A 27,094-nucleotide genomic window follows, 5' to 3' on the forward strand; every position below is an offset into this window, starting at 1 on the left:
GGTAGTTTATCCACCTTTGGTCCCCACCCTGCACTCAGCTCTTACCCGTGGCCCCTAGAAGCAGTCAACATGCAACAGTGGCCACATCCCTGAAAACGGTTTTGACTGGCCGGCTAAACCAGGTGTCTCAAACCTTTGGTGAGTTAAGGACTGCCCCAACTTGCAAAAAAGAGCTCTGGCGGATTGAGTAGATGAGGCCAATAGTTGGTCCAGCAGTCCAGAAGGTGAAATGAGGGACAGATGGGGCTTGCCAACCTCAAGATGGAACCTTGAGATGGAAGATAACCCATCTCGTAGAATGAAAGCTCTAATCCAAAACCTCTGCTGCTTTATGGCTGTACTCATTCATTAGAAAGGCTTTGGGAGTAAGCCCTGAGGAAAAATCTTCTACTAGTCTTTGCAGCCACAGCAGGCGCACTCCATTGACTTTTGAGATAGACAAATGCCAGCAAAAACAAATACTAGGAATCTCATGGTGGTTACAGCATATGCAAAATAATAATTTTTTAAAATAATAAAAACATGAACTAAACCAAAGCAATCCAGTAACCCTCCCTCCAACAAACAAATTTTAAAGGACATAGAATGTTAATCAGCCAAAAGCTTAGTTGAAGAGGAATGTTTTAGCCTTGCACCTAAAGATGTATAATGAAGGTGCCAGGTGAACCTCCCTGGAGAGAGCATTCCACAGATAGGGAGCAACTGTAGAAAAGGCCTGTTCTTACGTTGCCACATTCCGGATGCTTCATTCATTAGCTCTTGTTCTGCCCCTCATAGTAAACTGTACTGCTCTAGGGTAGGATTAGCAGCATTTTCTAGTGTGCCTTCCCAAAGTAAGTTGTCATGTCTTCAAAATGTAAAAGTTCATGATCCTACCCAATTAATAATTAATGACACATTCAACATGAAAAAGAAGCTTCAGGGGAGGCCAAAATGTTTTCTGAAATGCTTCTCTCCAGCTTCAATTTCATACTCGTTCATTGCTGTATTCAGTGAAATTGTCTTCCTATACAGTGCTACCTCGGGTTACAAACACTTCAGGTTACAGACTCCGCTAGCCTGGAAGTAGTACTTTGGGTTAAGAACTTTCCTCTAGGCTGAGAACAGAAATCTGGTGCTGGATGCGTGGCGGCAGCAGGATATCCATTAGCTAAAGTTGTACCTCAGGTTAAAAATGGTTTCAGGTTAAGAACGGACCCCCGGAACGAATTAAGTTTGTAACCAGAGGTACCACTGTATACATACAAACTGCATCTTCCTATACAGGGATACCTTGGGTTACATACGCTTCAGGTTACATACGCTTCAGGTTGCAGACTCCGCTAACCCAGAAATAGTACCTCGGGTAAAGAACTTTGCTTCAGGATGAGAACAAAAATCGTGCGGCGGTGGCAGCAGCAGCAGCAGGTGGCCCCATTAGCTAAAGTGGTGCTTCAGGTTAAGAACAGTTTAAGAACAGTTTCAGGTTAAGAACGGACCTCCGGAACGAATTAAATACTTAACCCGAGGTATACATAAAAAATTAAGGTGGTTGCCATGCTGTGCAGTTCACAGGGGGTGGCCTTGTGAACACCAGCCTGAGAACCAGTAGACAGGAGATTGATGAAGCAGCTGTGATGGTTGTTGGCCAAGAGACGCTGTTTAACAGAATGGGGAAAGCCATTCTGTGACTTGTGAAGCACCCAGCATTAAAAGCAGTTGCCACAAATTTTAACAGAGGGAGGAGAGGTTATTCACAGAGCAGTTTGACAAGCTGCTCTGTGAAGAGCCTCTTCACTTTAAAAGGGGATGAGGCAAGCTGTGAGGGAAGGGAGAAGAGCTTGGGGTAAGCTGTGGGGAAGGCTGGTGGTGGGAAATAGGTGAGGTGGTAGGGAAATGGTCAGATGTGTGGGGAAGGCGTTAGCAGATAGATGAGAAGGGTGGTTAGGGAAAGCAGGGGAGGCAGTCTCTAGTAGTAGCATATTTATGCTTGAAAGCTAGCACTTTCTGATAACAGTCATGTCATTACAGAGTCTATGAGGTTTTACTGTATAGTGATGTCACTAAGGGAAATGAAGCTATTTCAAAGGGAAGGCGTGACTTTCTGAATATGACATTTTCCTCACTTGAATTAGTAGGGCCTTATCACTGGGTCTTTTAAGGTAGGACCTTTTCATTGTCTCCCATTCAACATCATGGCAAGTGAAGCTGTATCTTTTGGAGGAAAGAATGAATAGTTCATTGAGGTCAGTGTGTGGTACCTGTTGTGCTCTTATGTTGACCTCTCTTTATATTGAGTGTACTTTATATGAATTTTAATTGGTTTTAGAAATATGTATTGGTTTGTTTTAAAATGTAGTATACCAACTTAGGGGGATGCGGGTGGCACAGTGGGTTAAACCATCTTGGTTCTCCCCTATATGAAACATGCATAGTAAGATGCCCTAAAACGTTCACAGTACAGATGTTATCTTGATTCCTAAAAGCATATGCTATTAAATAGGTAATGCAAGCCCTTCCAGCCAATTAGATTTGAAAAGTTCCTTTTGCCTGGAATAGTGATTTAAGACTTTTGTTTATGGGAACAGATAGGCACTGTTTGTTTGCAGCTGTTTTGTAACCCTGCAAAAGACGCGATTAGTGGCAGTGTTAGATCAATAAGTATTTAACGGTTCACAGTGTGACAAACTTACCTCATGATAACCTGAACTGTCATCCAGAGAATATCAAACCGTATCTTCTTCTGCTGAATGAGAACCAATTTAGGGTGTGTGGGGGTGGGGTGTGTGTCATTTCTCTCTGTCTAACCTTACTTGATTATAGAGGTATTCTTCCGTGTTGGCAAAGCAGTTGCTAAAAGTACTTCATATCAGTTTGCTGAATGCATCTCACTATTGCTACTTACGTTTTCATCTATCACAGCTGAATATTTAGTTTCATAAATGTATCCTGTAAAACAGAGATGGAAAAACTCTAGTCCATGGGGCTAATTAGGCTCACCAGGCATCCTCATTTGGCTCTCAAGGCTGTTTAAGCCAAGGCCACCCAGATGTCTTATCAGCTGACATCATATGACATCAGCTAAGCCATGCCCACTTGTTTATCAGCTGTCATCAAACAGTGGTGAATTCAAGCCATTGCTGTAAAGAAAAGTTCCTTTGCAGCTGCGGCTTAACATTATTATTTGAATTTTGTACCTTATCTCATCATGCTGCTGAGTATTTGATGGGATAAGGTACCCAATTCAAAAATTCAAACATCACCTAAGCTGAAGTTGTAGCTGCACACTCCCAACTGAACCTTTGTAGCCACAGCTTTACATTGCCTTGACTTTGTTTATTAAATTTATACACCACAGTTCCTCCCAAATTTGTTAGGGTATTGACTGTTGATGTGATTTGAGGAGGGTTGGCTGTATATGGCTGTAGTCTTCCAGCCAAAAGTTGTTCTCCATCTCTGCTGTAAAATTATACCACTGTATAATTTTTTTTGCTGTACTTTCCCTTATGAGAGTAGAGTAGTCAACCTGGGAGATCAAAAATGTTGGTTTGTTCATTTGTCCCACTGGGAAAGGAAATTGTTGATGGCCGCAGGTAGACTCTGCCATGAGAGAAATGCTCCCTACCTCATAACATTATTTTTAAAAAACTAATCCATCCTTCATCAGAACATATGGGGGGCACAACATAAATAGAAATTTAAAATACAGAATCAAATAAAACATAACAGATAAGCAATACAATAATAAAGACCAACACAGTGAGACGTCTCTGTATGCATCTTTGATGGGGGGGGGGCGGAGGTTGTTGTTTGGAGTTGATGGCATAGTTCTAGACTAGTATCAACTAGCTTGAATGATCAAACTAGTATTTTTATAGTACTGTTATATTTGAAGATGAAGATTCAGTAAAGTTGTGTTAGTCAGTGCAGACAATACTTCTTCCAAAACACATGCCAATCCATAGGTTAGCAGTACATCACAGAATCTATATCTGGAGGTGACTGCATGTGTGGAAGGACATTGCTCTGCACTCATTTATGATATCCTGGATGATGTGTCTTTTATACTTTTTCATCATAAATTGTGTCAATTCAGTTTCCCTGTTCCTGTAACTAAATTTGTTTGGAAGCTGTTATTGGCATGGGATATTGTAAATCTGAGTTTTGATTCTGAGATCTTAGTAATTATAAATGTAAGCTACTATTCTACAAATATCTGACAACTGAGTATACATTTTGAACGACTGGATATTCCTGTACCTCAAAAATTGCTATATAAAACAGGCATTTTTGGCTAGCAGTTCAATAACCCCTGCCTTTTGCTATATGTGGTCACTATTGGTGACAATGTTTTGCTTTGTCTTAACGTTAGAAGAATTAAATCATGCAAAGGTAATGTTTAATGGTGTTCAGTAATTGAGTTAATGATCAAGTGTGAGACACATTAGGTATTGTGCAGCTGTTAATTTTCAAAACCCATGTGTTTCCAGATTTTGGGATGAGCTAATAGTGAAGTTTTGCTTAATTAAGTCTCTGAACCATTACATTCTTGTGGGTTTTCCTTATCACCAGAACAATTGGATGCATTTAATTTCCTTCAAATTTTTGGCTTACCTTGGTTAATGTCATTGTTTCTTGTGCGGGCACCAAGCAGGTGTCATAATAAAATTATCATTTCAGGGGAATACATTAGTTTACAGGTGTAGGCAATGCAACAATAGATCCATCTCTCAGCTGCACATGCAGTACATAGCATTAAGAGTACAATGGAAAACAAACTCTTACAGCATGTTGCATCAGCTTTTCTTCTCCTGCTTTGATAAACAAATACGTTATTGCTCACAAAATAGATCACGGTATTAAATGAAAACAAAATATTGGTTGCTTACCAACAGGTTTAATTTAGATCCTGTATTTGATTTGTTTTTTTAAGCATTTAACTCTGACTTTACCGACACCAGAATCGTTTTCATTTCTCTTGACCATGTTCCAATTAATGTGTGGCCTCATTGAAAAAATAACATAGGGATTGGCATTGCCTGGTTGCAACCAGTAGGAGGCTCTGATGTGCTGAAGAAATTGTGATAACACTTTTGTTCTCTCAAATCACTGATGTAGATGGGCAAGGGCAATAGAGCTAGCTACACATCAGCTTTAGACAGTGCCTGTTGGATTTGCTCTGAAGCAGTTCATTAATCAATTTTAGCAATGACACTTTTTTTTATTCCACAACAAAGTTGAAATGTCACTGTTCATGTTTCATGCAGGTTTTCACCATGCACATGATGGGTTGATCTCTGTTTATTAATGGAAATTCTTAAGTTTAACATAAAAAGCACAGCCATGGAAATATTGTGAAAGTTTAAACAGTTTGGGTGTAGAAGCTTTGCTTCTGTTAGGTCTGCACATACTGATAAATGTCCCCTTTGTTTAGCAGTTAAAAAGCCTGTCGAGAATACAGAAGAAAAGAAGGTGTCTCTGCCTAAGAAAAGAGTTAAAGAGCTACGGATATTGGATGGGAAGACTGCACAGAATTTGTGTATGTAATAGGTTTTTCATCTTGCACAGTCCTTGTCTGAGCCTAAACCTTAAGGGTTTTAAAAAACTTTGTGAGACCTTTCTGTTGTCATTCATTTGATAGTTAGAAAGAAATGTCTTAATGTAGAAACTGTTGCCTGACAAGCATTGCTGTCTTCATTAGCTGTGGCTTCTTGGACTGCATGAAATTTGAGGTATTAGCTAATGTTATCTGGGAGAATGTGACTCTGGACATCAGCAGTAGATGAAATTATGTTCAAGAGTACTCTGATTCAATAAGGTAATGATGGAGTGACCTGTTTCCTAGTTAGGTCAAACTTGAATGCCTAGGAGAAAGAGCACTCCTGTATACTTATGCCTCTCCACACTTACCAGAGCCAAGAATGTTCCTGTGCTGTTGACCATAAACAGTGTCTGAGGACACTGATGTAACAACAAAGGTATTATTTAAGAGGCGTGGAAGCCATTTGCAATCCTAGAGTTGTCATAGAGCTGGTTCCTCTTTCATCAGGACCCGTATTTAGATTATTTAATCAGAGTGATGCATCTTTGTACTATAACACGGGTAGCACTGTGGTCTAAACCACTGAGCCTCTTGGGCTTGCTGATTGGAAGGTCAGCAGTTCAGATCAATGTGACAGGGTGAGCCCCCGTTGCTCCGCTCCTAGCTTCTGCTAACCTAGCAGTTCGAGAGCATACCAATGCAAGTAGATAAATAGGTGACAGGAAGGTAAATGGCGTTTCTGTGTACCCTGGCACTCATCACAGTCCCCCGTGTATCAGTAGCAGTTTATTCATGCTGGTCATATGACCCGGAAAGCTGTCTGTGGACAAATGCACGGCCTGAAAAGTGAGATGTGCACCGCACCCCATAGTCATCTTTGACTGGACTTAACCGTCCGTCTTTTACCTGTTACTATAAGGTCATGTTTTTCTCCACCAGGCCTCACCCCCACTCCAAGACTTAATCTGGCCTGACATGAGCATTTAGAGTTTACTTAAATGCAGAAGTCTCACTTGTGTGTAGATGAGTTTATTCCCATGTTGGTGTGCACAGTGGATTAATACTTAGTGTCTCACCATAAACCCTACTGCCCCTTCCTCAAACAAAAGCCTATGCTGTAATCCTATGCCCACTTTATGTGGGAAACATGCCTAAATACCAATCATACTTAAGGTAATTTTTTTTATTGGAATGATTTTTGTTGTTGTTTAATTGATGCTTTTCCAATGACAATTTTAACGTAACAATACAAAGTAAAAGTCATTTCCATTTGACAGTAGACTCTGAAATAGTGGTGTTTCATTTCAGCAATTTTCCTGGGATCTTTCCGTATGCCTTATGAAGAAATAAAATATATTATTCTAGAAGTGGATGAATTAAAACTGAGTGAAGCACTGATTCAGGTAAGTTAACATAGCATCTCTTAGAATCAATCACAGTTTAAATCAGCAGAATGATAACCTATTCAATTATCCATATCTTGGTAACATGTTCTTATTTTTATTATGTACTTTGTGGTATTATTCTGTATTTTTATGCTGTGAACCACTCTCAGATCTTTGGATAAAGGGTGGCATACAAATATAATAAATAAAATAATAATTAATAATAAATATTCACCATAGTGTGGTATGGGGTTAATGACATCACATACACCAGGGGTTGCCAATGTAGTGCCTTTCAGAAGCTGTAGAACGTCTATTCCGATCATTCCTGGCCATTAGTGATGTAGGCCAAGACTAGTGAGAGTTAGAATCCAATTAGTATTTCTGCCATTGTATCTATATGAATAATAAATATCTGGGGGACACCACATTGGCTACCCCTGACATACCTGCTATGGGGAAATTGATTCAGAATGGAGCTGCTTGTAAACTTTAAATGTCTTAAATTAACACTATGATTGACCTAGATGTGTGCTCCACTTGAACCACTGTGTTGCCACCTGTAAATTCTGAAATATTAATTCACAGTGTTCATTTGAACTACATCAGAGGTGGGTAATCTATAACCCTCCAGATGTTGTTGGATTCCAACTCCCATTTGGCCCAGCCAGCATGGGCAATAATTTGGCATGGTGGGAGTCGGAGTCCAGTAATATCTGAAGGCCCCCAGGTTCTCCACTCCAAATGCTTTCTTCACTCTTTCTGGAAAGCCTAGGACTGTTTTAAATGGGTTGTGTCCAACTAAGTTCTGCTCAAGTTCTATACAAATCGCCCAATGATCCTTTTAGGAACAAATTTACAGATTAGATTGCTAATTTTATTTTAGTGGGCACTCATGTTTCAAGTTAAAAATATCTCTTCTTTGTTTGAGACCTCATCATATGGGGCAATTGGGGCAGTTAATTACCCTTTTAAAATTTGTAAACCTTCCGTTAATCTTACATTTCGTTCTATACCTGCTCCCAGTTTCTGACGCTTATGATGAGAGTAAAATGCAGAAGCCTCCCCTTGCATGCAGCCAGTAGATGTGCCTGCTCATTTAAAGATAATTTCAGGATGATTATGCAAACACAAACCTCAAAATGATTGGCTCCTGTGGCCTACAAATGTCCCAAGGCGGATACAAGCATGAAACTCCCCCCCCCCCCAGCAATTTGGTGGAGGAAGTAGAGGGATTAGAAAACATGATGGGAGCTCTCCCCCTCTTCTCCTTGATGCTTTTTTTCAGAGGAGAGTACAGGAAAGAGAATCTTTCATATTTAAATACTGGACTGCCAGATGACTTTCCTTGTGTTTTAGAAATAAATTTATGGAGGTTCAGAAATCTTAGTGGGAGGCAACATGCTACACAATAAGAACTATTTCCAAATTGTCATCATGTTGGGATTCCTAGTCTCCTTAAATTAAATGAATGAATGGTCCACAGGCCTTCACATATAAAGTCCCAGACAATAAAGTGAAAGGCAGCTGACTGCAAAACCCACTAACAATACATTGCTATTGCTAAAAATTAGAATAAAAAATAACCAATTTGGCTTAACTATTCAGCAGAAGTTGCTTATTTATTTGAGGAAGCTTGAAATACAAGCTTTGTAACTAAATCAGTTATATAAGATTAGGTCTGTTTTCATTTAACACAAATCCAGAGTTATTGGCTTATCATTTATTTATTTATTTATTTATTTTGCAAAAGGGTAGCATGTGGTCTGATAGCTTTCATCTTACTCCTTCCCTGGCATGAGCAGGATAAAGAATGAAGCCTTGGTTTCATATTATATTTGAACCAGGGATGAATAAGTGAGCAGCAAACCATTATTTAAGGTTGGTTAGCTATTGCATGCTAGACATGTCAAAAAGGGCAGGGCCAAAACCACCCTAACACATCCATCTATCCATTCATATAAACATACAACCCAACATGCAAAACATTACACACAGAGAGTGACTTAATGAGATATTTTGAAACAAGAAAGAAAGCTTCTTGTTTGAGACAAGAAATCTATGCATTCATATAAACATACAACCCAACATGCAGTACATTACACACACAGAGAGAGTGCAGATCACACACACACACAATATGATTTGGCATAAGGCAGCCTCCTGTGCTGTCTGTACCAGTAGATTTAACTAAGAGTCATAGGTATAATAATTGGGAGTATATTGATAACAACTTGTGTATGTCATATATCCTTAAATTTGTTGAGTTTCCAATCTGGGTACATTATGATGGGTTTTATAATGAAAAATCCATGTGTGACCAAGGCTTAAGTGACTTAATGAGATGTTTTGAGACAAGAAAGAAAGGTTACATTTTTGTATGCAAGAAAAGGCACCATGGTTCAATATCTTCACTTAACTAACCTTTAAGTGTGCAATTAACATTTAAAGAAAATAAAAGTTTGTGGAATACTGTTGAATAATTGCAGAAATGTGGAAAGTAGTTAAATGTCTCAGTTCTGTTTAACAGACAGTTTTTTAACATCACAGTGCTGACATGCCATAAAATTAGAGCTATGAGGCATGAACAATTGAATACAAAGTGTTTTAATGCTGTCACAAACACTTTCTTTTGACTATCCTGTCTAAAACTGGATCAGTAAGGTGCCACTCGAAATGTGATTCTATGCAAAATATTGTACTGTTCTGTTATGCTGTGAATGTGTTAACGGGTGCATGTATGGTATGTATTGAAATTAGAACTGGGGACAACTGTCATACCTTCATCATAATGAAGGTTGCTTGTTAATCCAAGGTTGGTATTTTTTGTTTGCCTTCATAGTTTTATAAACTAGCCTGCAGTCTAATGACATTTCCATCTAGCATTTACAGATGGAAACAGGGAAACTTCCTTGGAATATTTTGCAACATAAGGTGGAAACAAAACTCACTCAATTCTGATCAATGTCTGAATCAGGTGTTTTTAAGAACAGTTTAACTTTATACATACAGATCCAATAGCTGTTCACAGTGAAATGGAAATAGAAAAAATGAATCTGGGTAGCATTTGGTGAAATGTTAGGTTATGGTGGTTGACTCTGATAAAGTGATTTTGCTACCTCTTGCAACTTTATGGTGAAGGAGTCCCTTGCTCCAATAAATGGTAGTAAGAAAATACACCATGCTTTAGCAAGTGATGGCGAACTACATTTTCACCACTATTTAGAAGAATGCTTTGCCACAACAGGATTGCAGTGGAAAGATAAATCAGTGAATGCCACATTAAAATGATCATAAAAATACTCAAAAAAGTATTTTGCATTTCTCCACAAACTTTGATAGCCTCTACAAACAGCACATGTGTATTTGAACATGTCTATGTGGCAAATCCATGTGTGACCAAGGACAGAGAAACAACAAATGTTTGTAAATATAGTGTGGGCACAGAGCCAGACATGCTCTTCAGGGCATGTTCATTGTGTTTGTGCAGTTGGAAAGTTACAATTAATACTGAAAAACGAATATTAATCTGGTTTTAACTAAACGTAAATGCATACCTCCCCTACCATATTCCACCAGTCCTTGTCATGCAAAGCGTAAAAGTGTTCCTGTGGTTTTTTGCTTTTAGTTTATAGTCCTGAGAGAAAGGCCTGCGATTCATTTGCATTTATTAGGAATGTGCATTGGCTTTGTGTGTACCCCAATAACAAGACAAGATGGAATGATTTATGGCAGACTCTTATATCCTTGAGTTGAATTGCACTACTAACAAGGCATGTTGAGGCGGATCAGGGAATTCCTCTACATCTTTTCTTTTCTGAGAAATGAAACCAACATATTGGGGAAACACACAGAGCTCCAAAGGGGAGAGGTGCTGAGAAAAAGGGAGAAGGTGGAGATATTTCCTTTTGGTGGATAGATCACACCATTAACAACACTCAATTTTTCAATTCAGTTGTCGTTAGTGTTTGCTTTGAGAACGGGGTGTGAACAGTGGAGTCACACCATTGGGGTTGCCTGTTACTTTCCCAATCATTTTTTCTCCTGAAAAACAATTTTAAGATTTTATTCATTGAGAGTGCTTCCAGGAACATGGAGGGTACCTTAATTATACAGTTTTCAGACACGCTGAAGACTTACCTCTTTACCCTGGCTTTTGACACTTGAAGTCTATGTTTTTAGGACCCACCTTATTTTTATTTTTTGATTATAGATTTTTAAAATTGTTTTTAATGCTGTAATCTTACAGTGAAGGTTAGGTGATAACATAATTATCAGCAACAACAAGAATTATGTGGGGCGATCCCTGTATGGGACAGCTGCATATTTCTGCATTGCAGGGGAGTGGACTAGATGATCCTCAGGGTCCCTTCCAGTTCTACAATTCTGTGATCCTATGATTGTTACATAAAGTAAATTTGCCTAAAACAATAGTCCCTGGACCTATGTTAAGGTTTTATACAGAATCATAGAATTGTATAGTTTGGAGTGACTCTGAGGATCATCTATGTATCTTTATTACAGAACTTTCCAAACGGTGTGTCGGCTGCAGTGTGTAGGTGTGTTGTGCAAATGCTTCCCGTAAGCCTCCCAGGGCTGGAAAGGGGTTAGTTTAACCTCTGGTTTGCTAGTAAAACTGAATTACTGTGTTGCAAAATGATGCATGTTTAAAAGGTGTGTCACCAACATGAAACGTTTGGAAAGCTCTGCTTTATTAAGTTGAAGCTAGTGATGTTAAATTCTTGAGAACAATCATTTGGAGAATAGTCTCAATTAATGATAATATTAGAGAATTTTCATTTAAAATAGGAGAACATTCATTTTATTGCATTGAAAATGATATAATTAGTTAATATACATGTTTAGTCATGGGCAAACTTGTTCAGATGGCAACCAAAAAATGGAACGATTCTTTTAATCAATGGGGCAATGCAGTGAATTCACATTCTTTGATTTTTTGCACCAAACTTGAAAATTCAACGTGAATGGCTCACGTTAATCACTTAGCCTGCCACTAACCGTATATTTACCATCAACTTTGAATTCTAATTATGTATGAAATGTAGCTTTTAAAGTAGAAGGAATATTAAAAAAAACAGTGATTGATAGTGTGGATGGGATCATTAAAGCTACTTTCTGTAAAAAAATAAATAAATCACACTGTATGGCCAAGGGTATAGAATTGCAAAGAATAAGGTCACACCAAAATAGAAAAAAGGCTATTACATTTACGAATTGAATGAATAGCATTTTTAAAACTAAAAAATAAAATAAAATGCTTTCTGTAGCTCACATTTCAGAACTGCCAATGGGGAATGACACAATGCCCAGTAATGTAACTGGATCAAAAAAAATCATTATTCATTACTTACACTGGCAATATCACAGTTTGACTGATTGTTTACTAGATTTTTTAAATGTGGGTTGTAAAACTGGTTCTTACATTAGAATTTACAGTTTGTGGAGAATTTTCTAGCAGAAAATATGCTCAAGAATATTCTCATCTCATATCGCTAGTTGAAGCATAATAAATCTATATCTATATCATCTATACCTATGATTAATAAATATAAAAATAATTCTTATTTCTGTTTGTGTCACTAGAATTTGGTAAAGAACCTCCCTGAACCGAAGGAGCTTAGTGCCTTAGCCGAGTTAAAGAATGAGTATGATGATCTCTGTGAGCCAGAACAATTTGGAGTTGTGGTAAGTTCTGTTTCATAAATTCAACCTGTAATTAATGTCCACTGTGCATTTTGGCAAGTTTACCAAAGATTTCTGAGAACATCTCTTTAAAAATAGTAGCTGCTTTTTTATTAGTGGATAGCTATGCGCTATCTTAATAATACAGCCGTACCATAAAATGGTCATTAGGCTGGTTGCCACCCTTCCTGCTACTGATGATGAGAGCATGCAGAAAATAATTTCTGCCAATCATCTTACCACATGGACAGAGTAAACTTATACTCTAGCCAAAATGGCTCAAAATAATAAAATCATCCCCAAAATTATCCCCTTTAAAAACATTTGTTAAAGTCTATCTAAATAACACACATATATGTGCAATAATATGCTAGCCAACAGCAGCGATGCATGTGCTCTTTCTAGTCGCATCAGCTTTCAAAATTGTTTTCTGAAGCAGTATTGTGCTCACAAATATCTAAAACAATAGAGTATCTTATTGCTATCTGGTTTATTTGAAAGGTGCCTTGCAATGGCAAATGGCCTACACCTTTTTACCTACTGGCCACAATGTAAATCTAAAATAATGTTACATTTTGACTAAGTGGCTTCTATGCAAGTCATGCATTGATAAAAGTAGATATTTGCTCCTTGTGTAATCGCTTCTGAAGTTCTACATTCAAGGTCTTGTAGCACAGTAGTATGCCCACATGGCATTTGTTTATGAGATTTATAAACTTTCGCTTAAAAACCCCAGGACAGTATGCATAAATAATTAAAACAGAATTAATTGTGACATAGTATAATACCACATATCAGACACAAAAAAGTAATCTTTAAAGCTATCAACACCTAATACCTATGATCACAGAAGCAGGCAATAAAGACTCAGAAACTAACTGGCATAATGTTATCCCTTCCAAAGACCTGAACAAATAAATGCATCTTCCTCTGCTAATGAAATGTGGTGCTAGACTCAGCTTAGAAGACAGTGTGTTCCAGAGATAAATCACTGCTTCAGAGAAAGTACTCTCACATTTTGCATCCTCATAACTTTCATCAGGTGAAGGAATCTCAAGTAGAACTTCCCCTGTCAATCTTAGTACAAAGGATTTTGTGTCTAGTCATTGAAAAGAACCAATGTGTAGAGTGGCTAAAATGCTAAGAAGGCCAAATTTAATTCCAGCTCATCCCTGATGATCAGAGGGTGGCATTGGGCAGTCCCTTTCTCAAAGCCAAACCACCCCGGCATGTTTGTTTTCAGGATAAAATATTCTAACCCTGTGAGTGCTGCTCTAGGTTCCTTGGAGAAAGGGCAATAGTGACATGTGAGAAATTCTAAAAAAACAACATTTGACTGTCTTTCTATATCACATTTCTTTAAACATTGAGGACAACTGGATTCATTATGATTAAAATACTGTGCATTTGAAGCTGTGATTAACAGCCAAGAACTGACAAAGTAACAGCAACATCCTTCAACTTGGGCCACTTCTTTGTATTAACAATTTGTTATACTATACAACCCCCTCCCACATACATGTGATTGACTCAAGTGTGACCGTGTATATATGCAGTTCTGGTAAGTAGATAGATAGATAGATAGATAGATAGATAGATAGATAGATAGATGATAGATAGATAGATAGATAGATAGATAGATAGATAGATAGATAGATAGATTCAAAACAGGAAATGGTGGGAGAGAACTGGAGAGTCATTGTGGCTTGCAAGGAGACCCCAGAACCCGAAGAGGACTTCAGTGAAAGCGGAGGAAGCTCTAAAGTGACAGGAGATACAGTGGGGCTTGTTTTGGCTGCTCAGCCTCCCAGCCTAGCAGCTGATGTGCAGCAGCAGCAGTAGCAGCAGCAGTCATTTTTCTGCACAGCTTCTAGCCAGCCCCGCTTCAACCATGGTTGAAGAGGGAGTTGTGTGGAAAGAGCATGGGAGGGAGAGCTGGAGAGCAGAAAAAAGTGGATGTTTAGAGGCTTTTTAGGGGGTATTCCCCACCGTCATGTGAATATTTTTTCCTAAAAAGCATTGGGTCAGTTTTTGTTTTTTTAGCATAGATGTCATTTAAGCTTCAATTACATCTTTTAGTAGGTTTCCAAGCACAATTCAAAGTGTTGGTGTTGACCTTTAAAGCCCTAAATGGCCTCGGCCCAGTATACCCAAAGGAGCGTCTCCACCCCCATCGTTCTGCCCGGACGCTGAGGTCCAGCGGCGAGGGCCTTCTGGTGGTTCCCTCACTGCAAGAAGCAAAGCTACAGGGAACCAGACAGAGGGCCTTCTCCACAGTAGCGCCCGTCCTGTGGAACGCCTTCCCATCAGATGTTAAAGAGATACACAACTACCTGACATTTAGAAGACATCTGAAGGCAGCCCTGTTCAGGGAAGTTTTTAATGTGTGACATTTTAATGTTTTTTTAATCTTTGTTGGAAGCCTCCCAGAGTGGGCAGGGTTCAGATAGATAGATAGATAGATAGATAGATAGATAGATAGATAGATAGACTCCTGAGGTGTCCACTTCTGCTGTTACTTTGGTGCAAAGTAGATTTCACAGACACTTTTGTTCTTTATGACCTGTAGTACAAGCAAAAGCATTGGATAAAATTCCTGGTTGTTTAAAACTATATGTTAGGTTGATTACTATAGTTGACCAAGTAATAATCCATTTACGTAGCATGTGAACATTAGTTACTTCTGGGTGAAGCTACCTTCAGTTCCTAAACATGTGAATTAAGTTTTAAGATTAGGTTGAGGTGGTGTTCCTAGGAGAAGGGGGAATTGTTATTGTGTATATTTGAAAATCCATACTTGAAACAACCCGAAAACACCCAAATCCATTATCCTTGCACATATCAGAAGTAATTCTGCTGGATTGAATAAAGATTTACCTGGCTGTAGATCACTGAACATAGACTTCATAAAGTGATTTTGAACTAAATGTTTTGCCTAAGGCTGTGCTTTTTATTTTCAGCATACATTCTGACTCCTTCTCTGCCTTTATTTTACAATATAATCTGTTTGCTTTGTGTAAAATTTCATTCAAATGCTCCTTTTCAGGAAACTGTGAAGCTTCAATCAAAAGCTATTTCCACCCTTTTCTACCTACTATAGATAGATGCTCACTTGTTTTATATCTTTATTTTTTAAACGTATTCATGGGAGCTAAGCCTTCCACAGCTCTTCCCTATTTTAAACAATAAATTAATCTTAGCATAATATCTCATTGCCCTTCTTAAGGCTTATCCCGATTTTGAATAGCTGCTTTTTTCCTATATTTGTTTTGGGAAGAGAGTGTTACTATCAAACTACATGTTATATACATATGTGGGAATTTAACCTCCAATGCCTTCTTTAAAAGGAGAATTACTTCAAAGGGGGAATCAAGAAAGAAGTATGGTGAGAAGGCCATACTATTCACACACACCCTTCTGGTTGGCTATACACTAATTAATTGCAATAGAGCTCAATGTCAAGGCTTTTCTGTCTGTAGGATTTACTATGTATGTTTGAAAAGCCACTTCATTTATAACATTGCATTGTCATTGAGTATTCACAGTTTTCTATTGTATTGAGCATGTTTTAGGAACTCTTTGCCAAGCTGTATCAAAATAGGTGTATATACACCTAGTGTATAACTGTACATGGGTGTTCTCTTTTCCTCTCTGTAAGAGGGAGAAATCAATTCTGTGCACATACTTCTGAAATTGAAGCATTAGGTTCTAATAAAAAAATCTGTTTAACTTGACAGTGTATGGAGATTTCTCCTGTTCAGGTGGCAATTATAGATCATAGCTTGGCTAAAAGACCTCTTGCTGTAATAATCTGGATACTGCTATTAAGAACAGGTTAAGTAAGAAGAGGATGATTGAAAGGCTGCCTTCTATTTGAAGTTTTTCTTTTCAGAATGTGTATACCTATTTGCATATACAAATTAGGTAAGTTAATTATTAATATAAGGTTTTAATTGGATAATCAATATACCCATCAAACCTAATAAAGGTCAGAATTAGATGTTTAAAATTCATTTAGAAAAGTCACACTTTGTAATTAGGTTACTTATTATAACAGACTAATTAGCTTAATATTCTTATTTGTGCATGAAAATTGGAGCATCACATTTTCATTTAGATGAAGCATTAAGATGAATTATATATTCTAATGAACTACAGTTTTTTGGAGTTATATCTTAGAATCAAATGAAGTTTCACATCTGAGTGAGATGAAATTTAATGACAGATAGCAAAGGGGAGTTTCCAGTCTTTGCTGCCACAGTGTTCTATTGTAAGCCTCTGAGATTAAAAACTCACCTGTTATCTTGAAGCAATATTATTGCTAACGATTCACCGTGAGTTGTATAGGTTAGTGACATACAGGTAACTCACATCTTAAGCAGAACTAACGTTCTGGGGATGGGGCGCATATGCAAAAAGCATATACTCAAAAACCACTGCATAACCAATCTTATTTTCAAGAAGTGGCACGTCAGATGGGTCTTGAGCCCTTCCCTCTAAGCAAGGCAGAGAGTTTGTAAGCTCTCCATCTTGCTTACTGTGCTCTGGGAGGCTCTCGTGAGATCTACAAGGATGACTGAGTGCCTGTACGATCTTGTGAGAGCATCCCAGTGCACAGTAAGCAACTGTGAAAGTTTCAAAGCTGTGTCAATTCTAAGTAAAGCTTGTACAAAATGAGCTTTTAAGCTCTTTGCCTTCCATGCATTTAATTTATGTGATTTTAGCTAGCCGTGTAAAGTTGAAATGTGGGTAAGTTGTGAGTTACCTGTACTTTAATCTTTATGTGATACCTCTTTGATTTATTTATTTTTAAAATTCAAGTGATGTATAAAATTTATGAAATAAAAATAATAAAAAGATGATAATAATACTTCATTTGATTATATTGCTTTCCTGTCAGCTCCTATAATCAAATTTCCAAACACCTTCTTATATGATTAGTTACCATTATTATTACCATTATTATTTAGCACTTTATATAGCTTGGTTAGTATGCCAGCACTTGTAATAAATGCATCCTACTGGTGCCTGCATTTTAATATTAAAGTAGAAACTTAACTTGCTTAAATGGGCTCTTCAAAACCAAATAATCTTTTCCCACAAAGCAGTGAATACAAAATGCTAACACTACGCCTATCCATACTAAGAAAAGGAAGCAAAATTTGAGAAACACTTCTAATAAGTGCTAGGCCACAGTATTGCAAATTTCTTCAAATGAAATCCTAAGATTTCTGTTTTGTTTCTTGCCGGTGCAAAAAAAGAAAAGAATAGCAAAGCTAATAATGAAGTGTAGTAGTTAAGTAGTCAAGACCCTGATTTATTAATTATTTAGTAGACGATTTGCTGCTCTTCATCAGGGAAGCCTACAAAAAAACCAGTGTCCAATTTAACCATCACATACATATAAACTCTTTCAAACCATAACTATCAATGAAATTATGCCTCCTGTGTTATCTAGTTCTTAATGTAGCCTCTTTTTCTGTTTTCTTATTGGTACTTTAGAAAAAGAGCAAGTGAGGGTGAATTGAGTGGAACTGTGCTTGCTTCTAAAATGCTGGAAGTGAGTTTTGAAATATACAGAATCCCTGTTAGACCAGGACAAGTCTTAGACAAGTTAGATTTTCTCAGCATGGCTCTATTATACATATATCTTGAATCCCTTTATACAGCATAAGGACATACCACGCTTCCATGACCTTCTTACCCCCCACCATTCTACCTTCTTGGCCAAATTGGAAAATAGTGATTTAGAAAGGGGTGGCCACACAGTTAGAATTACTGTCCTGCTTTTGGGTTTCTCGTAGGCATCTGGTTGATGCAGCCCGATCCAGCAGGCTCTTCTTATGTTAATAAGAAACAGGACACTTCTGAGAACAGAAACTTGCTTTTAGTGATTGAATTCCCATTCCACACCAAGGCAAACCACTGCTTAGCATAGACGTGCTAGCTGCTGAAGAGATTGTTGCAGCTTTGCACCCTGCCTAGGTCTTTTAGGTCAGCATAGTAGCGAAATCAGTATTTGGCTCAGATTGTCAACCAAACCAGGGATCAAGGTTTAAGGTTTCTCCTCCTTAACCACAACATATAGCCAAGTTTTGCCCTGTGGTTACAAGTCATGGCTAAGGGAGAAAGACCTTAACTATGATCTTGAGTTTGGCCAACAAGCTAAGCCAAAGAATGACTGTCTTTAGAAGCCTGAAGGGGAATCAGTACATATGTGCAGCTGTGGTAAGTAGTACTCTGGCTTATGTTGATGAGCAAACAAGGCCACCATCATGAGCTCACAGTCCATTCAAAGGGGTGGGGATTGCTGGTTCCACTCTTACCCCTTGCTTTCTTCATTTTAGCATCCTATTTTTTTAGGGGGAAATGGTTGCTATCATTAAACAATTAGATGTCAAACATACTTTTTGATCTTTTGAAAAGGACCCCGAAACCCAGTAGCAAATCTCAGTCTGCTTTCTGCCTACCCCTGCTCTAGACCATCAAATTCTACTTGATTCTCACTTTGTGTTGGCTCAGAAACTAAACCTGTTGGGAGAGGGGGATATGGTTGACTGAATTCCCCATCTGTTCAAAGGGAGGTCTGATTATTTTCAGTGACAGGACTGGAACACTGTTTAGAAATCTTGTAAGTAGCAAAAGCATAAATCAGATGGTCTATAGGGAAATAACGCACTTGTAACAGTTATAAAAATCTGTCAATGCCTCTTCCTCCCCCTTTTAATAAAGTGTAGGATCAACTCAAAATAATGAAATTCCCTTGGTAGCATTTTGATGGACAATGACCTCATAATACAAATAAACCCTTGCATAATGCACAATTGTGATCAGTGACCTAGAGCACTTATGCAATGAATCATTAAAAAAAGAGTAAGGCATCTGAAATGCAGTAAAAGATCACATCTGACAACTGTCACTGGTTTCAATCAAATACTTTTAGGTGCTTATATGGCTTAGTCTGGCTGAATGCTGTTGTGAGACTAGAAGCTTTTAATGATTTTATCTGCCTGTGGCATTATTTGTGTATCCCCAATAACTATTATGTTCCTACAGATTCATGACTGGCTGTGAACATGGCTTAAAAATATAATGGAGTCATTTCCCCTCCTAATGTCAAAGGGAAAAAACAGTTTTGGTTAAGCTAGTATTATTTAAATATTTTTCCTTCCATAAACCTGATCAAAGGAGGGTTTTTGTTCATTTGTTTTGGTTCTGTGTTAAATAACTAACAATAATTCCAAATTGCATATATTTGGAAAACATCTCAAATTATGAATAAAAGTGCAGTAATTAGTATATGGCCCTCAGAAATTACAAAGCGGTATACACAGCTATATTATGTTTATTACCCTTTTCTTGCTAAATTTTTGTTACTATTTCATTAAACACAAAATGTCCCAGTTTGCACACAATGTTAAGCCAAATGATGGTTTTTTGAGGATGTGTGAGCTCCTAGATAGGAAGCAAACTAAGGCCTGGGGGCCAGATCCGGCCCAATCGCCTTCTAAATCCAGTCCACAGACAGTCTGGGAATCCGTGTTTTTACATGAGTATAATGAGTAGATTTTATTTAAAATGCATCTCTGAGTTATTTGTGGGGCCTGCCTGGTGTTTTTACATGAGTAGAATGTGTCCATTTGTTTGTTTGGGTTATTTGTGGGGCATAGGAATTCATTCCCCCCGCCAAAAAAAATACTTCGGCCCCCCACAAGGTCTGAGGGATAGTGGACCGGCCCCCTGCTGAAAAAGTTTGCTGACCCCTGTCTTGGATTATGGCCACTTTGCTCCTCATCCAGTCTTCCTGCTGCTGTGATGTTGTGAGCTGAGCCCTGGTTATTGTGTAACCCTAGCTTGTGGTTTGTTCTGCTCTAGTTGAGCTATAACTAAGGTTTTGTGTTTTAAAATTGGGTTTACATCTTGCAGCTATCTGGAGAAGATAAGACATAAGTCTAGATTCTGACAACTTGCTAAGCCAAGCCATGCCAACAGGACTGGAGGAGGAGCAAAGTGGCTATGATTTCTCCAGATGCCTACACAATTATGCTAAGCTATGGTTTGGTTTAGCATCCTGTGCAAAGTGAGACAGTATGTCTTCTGCTCCCAGTGTTTCTAACTGGGGCATCTATGCTGGGAAATGAAATAATTATTGAAGCAGGATTTGGAAATGTGTGTGTCACCCTTGGTCTTATTCAGCCCTCTGAATATTTAAGCTTGGACTCTAAGTCGCCTATCAATAGCTTCTTTTGAATAGCAGGAATGGGAAGAAGAGAGCAAGAATCACACAGTGTGTGAATATTAGGAAAAAGGAAATAGAGCTATATGGGGATGTTCCCTTTTATCTCTTTGCAAGAACAAAAGAAAGGGGTTGATGAGAGCGGTTGGGAAGAATCAACAGGTTATTACATTGTGAATATCAGTGACAAGGATACTAAAACATGTCAACAACTAGGCATTGTGCTGATATTATATTAAAAGTGATCCAGTCCCTAGGCTTTCAGTCTAAAAGACAACAGCATGAGAAAAGGACACAAAGAAATGGGAAATGGTGAAGGATAGGCAGAGATTAATGGAATAATGCTGTTTAAAAGCCCTCTGCTACGTATTATAGAGATGAATGAAGATGGTAAAATAAGATGGCATGAGGAGAAAAGAGAGATATTTTCTGAAGTGAGGGGAAAGGGTCCTCAGAATCAGTAAAGTTTTGTTTTTGCATGGTAAAACCCTTGAGTCATACTGCTTACAGGGACGTAGCTGTGGTCTAAACCACTGAGCCTCTTGGGCTTGCCATTCGGAAGGCCAGCGGTTTGAATCAGTGCAGTACAGTGAGCTCCCATTGCTCTGTCCCAGCTTCTGCCAACCTAGCTGTTTGAAAGCGTAGCAATGCAAGTAGATAAATAGGTACCACTGCGACTGGAAGGTAAACGGTGTTTCCATGTGCTCTGGTTTCAGTCACAGTGTTCCATTGCACCAGAAGTGGTTTAGTCAAGCTGACCACATGACCTGGAAAGCTGTCTGTGGACAAACGCTGGCTCCCTCGTCCTGAAAGCAAGATGGGTACCACAACCCCATAGTTGCCTTTGACTGGGTGTAACCGTCCAGGGGTCCCTTACCTGGTTGTTGTTTTTTTAACCTAAATGGTAAAAATGTGCAGTAATTGTGTCTCAGGAATAAAGAAACATGGGCTTCCACTACTACTATGGGAAGTAGAGCAAATATGTCTTTTCAGGTGGCATATATATATTATGGAAAATAATATTTGAAAAGTGATCATATTGTTCTGATTACAGGTAGGTAGCCATGTTGGACTGCCGTAGTTGAAACAAAATAAAAAAATTCCTTCCAGTAGCACCTTAGAGACCAACTAAGTTAGTTATTGGTATGAGCTTTCGTGTGCATGCACACTTCTTCAGATACCTTCTATACCTTCTCTCTGAAGAAGTGTGCATGCACATGAAAGCTCATACCAATAACTAACTTAGTTGGTCTCTAAGGTGCTACTGGAAGGAATTTTTTTATTTTGTTCTGATGTATTGCATGAAGAGTGTTTTTGCACATAATCCACAAGCTGTTTCTAATCTTGCAGATGAGCTCGGTGAAAATGTTACGGCCTCGCCTCAATGGCATCCTTTTCAAACTTACATTTGAAGAGCACATAAACAATATCAAGCCTGGCATCATGGCAGTAACAATCGCCTGTGAGGAACTGAAGAAGAGTGAAAATTTTAGCAGACTGTTGGAACTTGTGCTACTGATAGGAAACTACATGAATTCAGGCTCAAGAAATGCTCAGTCACTTGGCTTTAATATTAGCTTTCTTTGCAAGGTAAGCCTAAGCTACACAAAAATACGTAACTGTTGGTGGTAGTGTTGAATATCTTTAAATGTTGCTATAATGTTGCCTCTGGTTCCTGAATATTTACCTATACAGTCTTATTTCTTGGCAGATATTAGCTTGGAAATAATACTTTAAGAGCAGCTAACAAGTTGTTACCTGGCACTTGCCCCTCTTGCACAGGTGACCTTCTTATGCAAGTAGTGAGATGGAAGGTCTGTTTGTTAACATTGCTTACTCTTATAGATCAATAAATGTTTCTGCTAGGCTGATATGTGAACGTTCAACCCAAGGAAAGAATCCTGAATTTCACTGAAAAGTATCTGGTAGAGTTGGGACGGAAACACCATATTCCTGTGTGGCATCAGTGAAGTTAATAATAAAATACTGTATTTTTCCGTGTATAAGACTATATTTTTTCCTAAATTTTTGAAGTTTAAAATAAGATGTCGTTTTATACATGGATAGTGCATAGTGCATTTTCTTAATTTTGAGTCCCCAAAAATAGGGGGCATCCTATACACGGGGGGGGGGAGGGGGTGTTATACACAGAAAAATATGGTGATATATCTAATACTGATTGGAAAGTTCTAGAAGTTTTTCTTAAATCTGATTAAAATATGTTTTGAAATATCCAGTTGAAAAATGTTTTATAAAGAAGTCTGCTCAACTGTGGATTCAAGTGGGGTGTTTGGGTACAATATTTCTTAGAAGCCCCACACAAAGTTTTGTTATTTACATTGTGAAATAGATAGAAAACACTATGTAATCGCTTCACATATTTTGGGTTTTTTCCTTTTAAATTATTATTTTAAATCGCAGTGAAAAATTATTTGGGTGAATGTAAAAGATTACAACATCATTTGGAAATGCATGTTATGAAAATGGTTACTCTTTAAATCTTTTTGTATACCGAGACATGTAGATGAATCAATCATGGATTAACCTGGTTTTAAGGTCTCCCTCCCCCATCCCCATGTGCACTGATAAATTTGAAGCATGGGGAATTAGTTGCAACTATCTTGGTCCCAAATTTTACATACAGTATGTTTGTGTGTGTATTAAAAATTCTGTATGTAAAAATTGATATTGTCAACAAGATTGTACATATGTGTTACAGGGCATATAAAGCTACCCAATAGTTAATTAGCTTGTCTACTTTGACCAGCAGCTATTTAATTTTGAAATCATAAGACTGACCTATAAAATTGTGAAGTAAATAGAGGAATCTATCCCTAGTTCAGTTTTATTGTCCTGTAGGATAAAGGCTCAGGGTGTTTGATCTGGCCTGCTCTGTATGTGCCAAAATGGACATTTGTTGGCCTGTTAAAAAAGTTTCCCGTTCTGATATTCAGTTGGCACAATTTAAAATCCAAGCTAAGTAAACATATCTAATGGGGAAAAGTTAATTTCCACAGATAAGTAACCCTTTTATGATCGGATTTAATTTTTAATATACCAAACTGAAAACTTACATAATTCTTCATATATTCAAAGTCCGCTTTGGCTACTTCAGCAAAAATTGCTTCACAGATCTTGTAGTCAAAAATAACATTACATGGGAAATTTAATAACTTAATATCAAACAGTTACAACTGGCCTTCTCAGTTCTGTAGATCTAAAAAATAGTTTTGCAAAATGCTAGTCTGACATAAGCAGTAACACACACACACATATTTCAGTATAGGATCATGGATTTATGAATGCGTTATTTCAGAGATGGTAAACCAACAGTTCTAAGTAATCCATTAGAAGTGCTAGGTGGGAATCCAAGTAATGAACAATTACATCTCTGCAGTAGCTGTCTCAAATTGCTTCACCATGTAGCAAGATACGGTTTTAGCAATAAAAGGTTTGACATCGGTTCTAACAAACTCTTAGTATGATAGTTTAGTATGAATAAGTAAATGAAATGTTAAGTGTCTCAAAATGGGTGTGCCATAGAGTATTTTCATTAAAACAAAGTCTTAAGTACATAAGTGAAAGAACATGGCTGTATGAAATGACAATCCAGGACTCTGCCTTTCAGAGAACACCACCACTGGGATAATATCCTGCTTGGGATACTTATATAAGAGTCATGCTGTCTATATAAAATAGCACTGGGATTTTTTGATTACCAAGTGGGGTTGGAGAGAGAATGAGAACAGCAAAATTTTATATGCTAATTTATATGTGTATATGCAAACCTAGAAATAATTACTGTAATTTTAAAAGTAATACAAAACATCTTACCATAATGGGGAAGACCAGCCAAGTAACCTGTGCATCTCATAGTCTCATGCCCTTGCTCCCTCTTCTTAGCATTCATTCTCTTTAAACTGGATTTGCACTGGAGAGCCTTTCAAATACAGTGGAGCCTTGGGTTACGTTGCCTCCGGCTTACGTCACCCTCTGCTTGCGACCGGCGCAAACCCGGAAGTACCGGAACGGGTTACTTCTGGGTTCACGTACATGCAGAAGCGCTAAATCAATCCGTGCGTGTGCACAGACACAATGCTTTGGGTTGCATCATTTTCGAGTTGTGGCAGGGCCTCTGGAATGGATCCCCACCGTAACCCGAGGTTCCACTGTAGTGGAGTGTCATCTGTGAAGAAGGACATCTGGCCATCCCAATTTAAATATGAGGAAAGTTTGTTCAGGTGCTAGGAGTCCTTCAAATAATTGGTTGCAAACTATTTAGTATTAAATGTCACCAGTAGCACTTTTAGATTGGGTCTGGAAATGTACAGGTAGCTATTGCAGCTGATATAGTATATGTGATGGAGCCACTTTGTCCTGAACATTTCTGGGAAGTTACATTCTGAACCAGCTGGAGCTTTCAAACCTTTTTGTAAAGTGGTTTCATGTAGAGCACATAGCAATATAGTCTTGTCTGGATATAAGCAGGGCATGTGCAACTATGGCAAGGCCATCAGCAAGCTTTTTGAAGTGTGTAGGTTAAGATGTTAAGAGGAATGTCTATGATAAGGATTACAGGGTGAAAAAAACTAATTGTTAATGAAGCCTCATACATTTTATAATTGCACATTTGCAAAATCTGTCCTGCCTTCTTTTAATGGTTTATACTTCAGCTTGTTCCCATTCTTCACCCTAGCCATAAAACGATGTCCACAGATTTTGCTTATGTTGGGACCTGCGAGCTTTAGTAGCCATCTAGAAAACAGAGATGAGAATCTGTCATTTTATTTTTTGAAAGAAACATAAGTTATTTCCATCGTAGTCTGCCATTATGTTGTGTACATACAGTTGTATTCATCAAATGCATTTTGCATTGAGGCCAATTAAAAAGTAACAGTTCATAATCATTAAGATTTTTTTTAAGCAACTGAGTCAAAATGTCAAATGAAACTATAATTGTGCCACTAATATACGGTTGTAAGAATCCTCTGTAGGGTATAAATCAACTATAGGTTGCTGATGTGCCTATGAATACTTAACAGAAAAGGCAAATAACTGGAATGAAGATGTTGTTCCAGACACAGTAGGCTTGATGGTAGGCAGAGACTTGCTGTTTATTATTGCTTGCTAGTTCATTATAGTGGTGATCTGCAGCAGTGCTTAAGTGAAAGTCTATTTGCCATTGTTATAGAAACTCATGTCTTCAAATTATTCTAATTACGATCCAAGCTCAGGCTGATGTTTTTAAAACAACCTTCAGTGCAGTTTGTTTAAAAATAAATCATCTATTACTGTTTCATTCATTGAATAAAAGTTCTCTCTCAACATTTTTCTTCTCTCCTCGCTACCATGCCCCACTTGTTTCCCATCTATTACATGTTACAAAACCAACAGATAGCACTTTAGGAAGAGGTTTGCAGTGAAAAGCCCAAGTTTCAGATTAATGGATGTTATACATGAACACCTTGCCAAATACATTGCTTTGAAATCAGCTACCACAATGCTGGTTGTTTCTGCAAATCTGTCCTTAGACTGATCTAGTTATGGAGCAGTGGGGAAGGGCATTGTTTAGTAGCAGATGTAGAAATACATCCAGGAAAGCATGTATTAAACCTGCCTAGTGCTAGCTACAAAACTAATGTCTTTATGTTGATTGCAAATCCTTAAAAATGCATTATCTTTCCGGATGTTATATTGCAGCATGTGGTGTTATTGAAGAAAGCGGTGATTTGTAAACAACCCTTGGCAGCGAGCACAGAACTTAATTTTGCTTAAATAAAGGAGACTGCCATTAGAATTCATGTACTGTATCGAGGCTGGCAAGCAGGAGCAGTAGTTTTGATATATGCACTGAAGTGTTCATGATTGTTGATTCACTGAACAGTTAATATTTATACAAATATGATACAGAAAGAAGCAATATTTGAGTGAAAGCAAAACTGCATTAGCAGTCAGGAGCTTACTACATCTTGTTGGTAGTTTTGAAGTGACTAGGTGCTATTTTTCACTTTGAGACATGTAATAGTCCGTGCACTCACACCGCTGTGGGGCAGACCATCAAGTTGAACATGTGGTTGCAAAACATCTAAATATCTGTAGTTTAGTACAGTAACCACCTTCATTCGGTTAGGAGAATCAGAAGTGTGCCATGAGCTCATATGGTCTAATCTTCCGTTTTGTGTGCAAAATCCTGCCTTTGGCTAATCAGATCTAACCATAGTGCACCATTACATCTGACTTATGCTAATG

At 38.0% G+C, this 27,094-nt stretch overlaps 1 protein-coding gene across 7 annotated transcripts in view; it reads left to right on the forward strand.

Annotated features, from left to right (window-relative positions):
- The window catches only part of DIAPH2 (diaphanous related formin 2), a 352,430-nt gene that overhangs the window by 123,629 nt on the left and 201,707 nt on the right, over nucleotides 1-27,094 (forward strand). For 4 of the 7 annotated variants that reach the window (XM_082208590.1, XM_082208586.1, XM_082208588.1 and 1 more), the window contains 4 exons: nucleotides 5,414-5,518; nucleotides 6,830-6,924; nucleotides 12,511-12,612; nucleotides 22,196-22,435. In XM_082208590.1, coding sequence (XP_082064716.1) covers nucleotides 5,414-5,518; nucleotides 6,830-6,924; nucleotides 12,511-12,612; nucleotides 22,196-22,435 — 542 coding nt within the window. The remainder of the gene's footprint in view (nucleotides 1-5,413; nucleotides 5,519-6,829; nucleotides 6,925-12,510; nucleotides 12,613-22,195; nucleotides 22,436-27,094) is intronic. The other 3 variants (XM_082208591.1, XM_082208592.1, XM_082208587.1) reach the window with 1 other exon arrangement.

Source organism: Podarcis vaucheri, assembly GCF_965113315.1.
Source record: "Podarcis vaucheri genome assembly, chromosome: Z".
NCBI classification, from domain to species: domain Eukaryota; kingdom Metazoa; phylum Chordata; class Lepidosauria; order Squamata; family Lacertidae; genus Podarcis; species Podarcis vaucheri.